Below are 4,732 nucleotides of genomic sequence, written 5' to 3' on the forward strand. Positions count from 1 at the left end.
AGACGTATTCAAAGCCGTAGTTCTTACGACTTGTTCACTTCCTTGTTTCGACCTCTTCAAAAGTCAAATAAATCGGAGACGCCAACCACAATTAACGGCTGCGCATATGCACTCCACTGATCTGAAGTCATAACAGCTGTTCGCCATTATTCTAGAAGTTGACTTAGTGAAATTTTGTGAATATCCACCACTAATCGGCTTGCCTGCGGATAGCATTCTCCATCTATAAATTATTTGCCCAACCTTGGAAAGATTCACAAGAAGGCGAATAATATTACAGAGCCTTTTATTCACTATACTTATTGGGAAATGGGAAAGATGGAAAGCGTGATAATATGGCGTTGCTGTTTCATGGCATTATTCTTACTTGGACTGCTCCAACTTAATGTAATTTCAGTTTCAGCTGCCCTTTCGAAATCCGATCCGTTCATTTACGGGCTCTGCAACGTAAACAAATACAGCAATGGCAGTGCGTATGAAAGGAACGTGAACGCCGTATTGGAGTACCTGGTGAGGGCCGCTGCCCCACGAGGCGGATTCGCGACATATTCTTATGGAGGAGTCAACGGCCTTCTACAATGCCGGCCCGACATCTCTCAGCAGGACTGCCAAAAGTGTTCCGCTAAAGCCTCACAGATGGCTTATCAAGACTGCCCTAATGCCATTGGAGCTCGGATTCAGCTGGAATTCTGCTTCATTCGTTATGAGAATTATACTTTCGCCTCTGTTCTCGATACCGTTGAGGCCGCTGCTCTCGAGAATGTGAAGAGCAACGGTGATATTGAAGGCTTCAATCAGACTCTAGGGAATCTTATGAAGACTCTTTCTGACAAAGCTCCCTTAACAGTCAATAAATTCGCCACCGGATCGTTGGCGGTGAATTCTTCTGTGACCATTTATGGATTGGAAATGTGCTTAAGGAGTCTTTCAGGACCTGACTGTGCTGTTTGTTTGAAAGAAGCGATTACGGCCATGAATCATTGTTGCTCTTCACAGGTTGGGGCTCAGATGTATCTGGGAAGTTGCACAGTGCGCTTCGAGATATATCCAGTTTATAACTACCCTACCTATCAGCCATGAGAGAGAAGCAACCTCAGCTCACGTACTGTTTTGTTTCAAATAAATAAAGGCCTGCAATCCACGTAAGGATAAACCCTGCTATATGGCTGAACTTAACTCTTCTTCATTATCGTTTCTCTTGTTTGTACGCCTCTACTGAATGTGAGATCTGTTAAATGAAATATAAAAATAAAATGCTTATTCTGAATATATTTTCGGATTTAGTAGAGTATATTTTCCATTATAGTAAATAATGGATACATATGAGGCATATTGCAAGATATAAGTAAAGAGAATCTTCGCCCTGAGTAATAGAGTATTAGATTTTTGTTGTTGTCTACTACAGTGTACACATAGAGACTTACCAAAGCTTTATATAGTGCATAAGCTGTAATCAAGAAGCACGGAAAATCTGAGAGAAGTTCCGGAAATCAGAGAACCACAGATGAATTGCACCGCTTGACCCAATAAATACACGTTCCTTGGCATTGGCCCGTGGGGGCTCGGGTGTGAAATCAACTGTTTCTATATAGCCCATGTTGCGATTAGAAAAAAAAAAGAAAAAGTATTTATGGGTAACGAAAGAGAATTTTAGATAAAGACATCTTTTGATTTAGTTGTAAGAGAATTTTAAATGAAAGCATCTTTTGATTTAGTTGTAAGAGAATTTTAGATAAAAGCATCTTTTGATTCACTCAGAGATTCATAAAATTATCCATATATGCAAGAGCACACCTTCAGCGGTAAACTGATCTAGCGGTAAAGTACAATAACTCGTGCTTTGAATCCTAACTGTTAGGGCTTTCATTCCGTAACCATTTTCGAACGCCTGTGACCTTTCTTATAGATATTGATTTATATGCTCCCACATAGTGTGACCTTTCTTATAGATATTGATTTATATGCTCCCACATAGTGTCCTCAGGACTGTAGCAGGTCCATTGAACCTTTACTAGGCCGATGGCTCAGTCTTGGAGCACCTTGATATTCCTAGTTTAAGTACCAGTTCCAGGTCCAGCAGCATAGACAGAAGCGGATCCAGTTGAATAAGCAGCTGATTAAGCCATTGACGCAGTAGCTGTAGGATAGGAGGGGGTCTCGGGCCCGGGATGTTGTCCGCCTGGCTTGCCCACCTTCCTGCCAGTAAGAGCATATAGAGAGCTTGTTCAATAACTAATTGCAGAGCTAGTTTCAGTGGGATCTGTTTCATATATATTATATAGTTTTACTAATTGAATTTGAACGGCCATCAACATTTGACCCAGAACTAGTTTTTTTTACGCAGTAGATACACCTAGCCAGTAGCAGCAATACCACGAAGATAAATTTGCAACGTCTAAATGGAAAGATAAATCTTCAGCAGCTGCAAACTGATCCAACGTGTAAATTATAACCAAAGTTATATTTATAAAAACGTGATGGTCACAGAGTGGTAGATGTAATATATATTTTAGCAAGTAATTTATTTAGTATTTTTATTTGAAAGAAAAATTATTTAAAAATAGAAAAAAGAATATAAGATAAAATTATAAAATTTTAATAATTATTTTGAGTAGTAGAAAAGATTGCATTTGTTCAATGATTTTAAATAGAAATAAAATTTGTAGTCATATAATGATTGATAAATGTTGATATATATTAATTATATCGATAGGCGTCTTTTCTATTGGAGTTGGGCATTTTAATCATTTTCTTAATTAATCTTTTTGATTGAATGACCTAAATTGAAAGATGCTAGTATATTCTCGTGGTTGCCACTATATCAATGGATTGAATTCACACCACTAACTTATTTGCATGTCTAAATCACATGTTTAAAGCATACTTAAATTAATTTTTTACAAAAAATTATTAAAAATTTACTATACCTCTTGTTGATAACCACGTATGCTCATTAGTGAGAAATGTATTTAAAAAAAATTATAAAGAATATATTCAAACCAGCATTGATTCTAAAACGTCTATCTGTTTACATTCCTAAAAGTATGCTTCTTCAACCATTTGCCAAGTGTTTTTTCTGCAGTGAGAAATATATTTAAAACAAATTATAAAACATATATTCAAACCCGCATTAATTCTGAAACGTATGTCTATTCACATTCTTAAACATATACCTTTTCAACCATTTGCCAAGTGTTTTTTCCCAGTCCATTAGCTAAACTGAGTGGTTGCCTATGCGTTACTAATTCCCTCACCCATTTCATGGTTAATTGGTTGCATTACACGCTTAAAAGTATGCCTTTTCAACCATTTGCCAAGTGTTTTTCTAAAGAAATTTTAATTTGTTTGATCTTTTGAGCTCAACTACTACCACATCTCATTTTAGGTCTACTCCATTATGTAAACTGAGTGGATGCCTATGGGTTACTAATTCCCTCACCCATTTCATGGTTAAGCATTTGCATTACAAGTCGACCCAATGTGAATTTGTTTGATCTTTTGAGCTCAACTAGAGAGCTAATTTAAGGTTTTTTTCATTACTGGTTATTTACATTTCTAGAGCTAGCTAATATTCACTTCCATATTTTTTTTTAGTGATTTTAGATGGTGTTTTGGTAGAGGATTGTTAGGCTATTATACATTTATCTCATCACTGGTTATTTATATTTTTAGAGCTAGCGAGTATTCAGTTTCATAAAGGTTTTTTAGCCATTTTAGATGGTGTTTTGGTAGAGGATTGTCAAGCTGTTATAGATTTAACAGTCATAAATTTTAATCTCCATAATGGACTTTGTTATGAGTTTGAGAGAAATATTGAAGAAGAACCGTTCTTCATGTTAAATGCAAGATACTCATATCAATTCCATAGTAGACCTGGCTATGAGTTTTAGAGAAATATTGAAGGAAAATCATTCTTCGCTGGATACTCATATCAATTCCTTCCACGTTTTAGCTTGCTTTAGAGATTGGAACTTGAGTTCTTTCAGGTTTTGTTTCTTTCTACAAAATTAACCAGTAAAATGAGGTTTTATAGGTTTTATAATTTGATAATAAGTAAAACTAAGTAATTTTTTAGCTTTATTATTTTGTATAGAAAATTGAAATAATGTTTTAGGGTTTTATTATAAAGTAGAGTTGGGGTATAGTTTTTTTGTTGCATCTTATCCTCAAAGTAATACACAAGGGTGCTACAAATTCAATTCATTTTTTCAGTACCATTTCTCATATTCTCATATTTACACTGTATGATTTTGTATTAAATATGTGTTTATTTTGTGGATTTGTATCATTGCCACAAGGTTGCATTGTTGGTTGTGCTAAAAATGTTACTTATGGGGAGGACTGGAATTGTGCATGGAAAGTTGAATTAAATTTTATCATCTTAATGTACCTTTCAATATAATTATGATGAAAGGAGTTTCTGCAATAAGCTCTTAAATATTGATGGAAGTTTGCCATTCATTTACAACTTTTTTCAATAAAATAAAGTATTAATCTATGTCTTATTATTAAATTTTTGTTTGTGGCTATAAACATGGCTTCATTGTTGCAAAGGTGCATTGGATTAAGAAACTTCTACTACAACCATTCTTCTATAACAATAAAATTGTTATGCGATGTCTAACCAGTGTTGTGTAATTTAGTTTATAATTGAGCATATATTTTATTTGATTGATAATCAATAGAATTATTTTGCTATATGAATGAAACAACTCTATATTTGTTCAATCCT

At 34.7% G+C, this 4,732-nt stretch overlaps 1 protein-coding gene across 1 annotated transcript; it reads left to right on the forward strand.

Moving 5' to 3' along the window:
* The first annotated feature begins 242 nt into the window (after positions 1-242).
* Positions 243-1,269, forward strand: LOC149264413 (antimicrobial ginkbilobin-2-like protein). Its single transcript, XM_089389659.1, has one exon. It carries the CDS (start codon positions 310-312, stop codon positions 1,078-1,080), a length of 771 nt encoding a protein of 256 aa, XP_089245785.1. The 5' UTR covers positions 243-309; the 3' UTR covers positions 1,081-1,269.
* The last annotated feature ends 3,463 nt before the right edge of the window (positions 1,270-4,732 follow it).

Source organism: Pinus tabuliformis, chromosome 6, assembly GCF_031772625.1.
Source record: "Pinus tabuliformis cultivar Carrire ecotype Pingquan chromosome 6, CPIR1, whole genome shotgun sequence".
NCBI lineage: Eukaryota > Viridiplantae > Streptophyta > Pinopsida > Pinales > Pinaceae > Pinus > Pinus tabuliformis.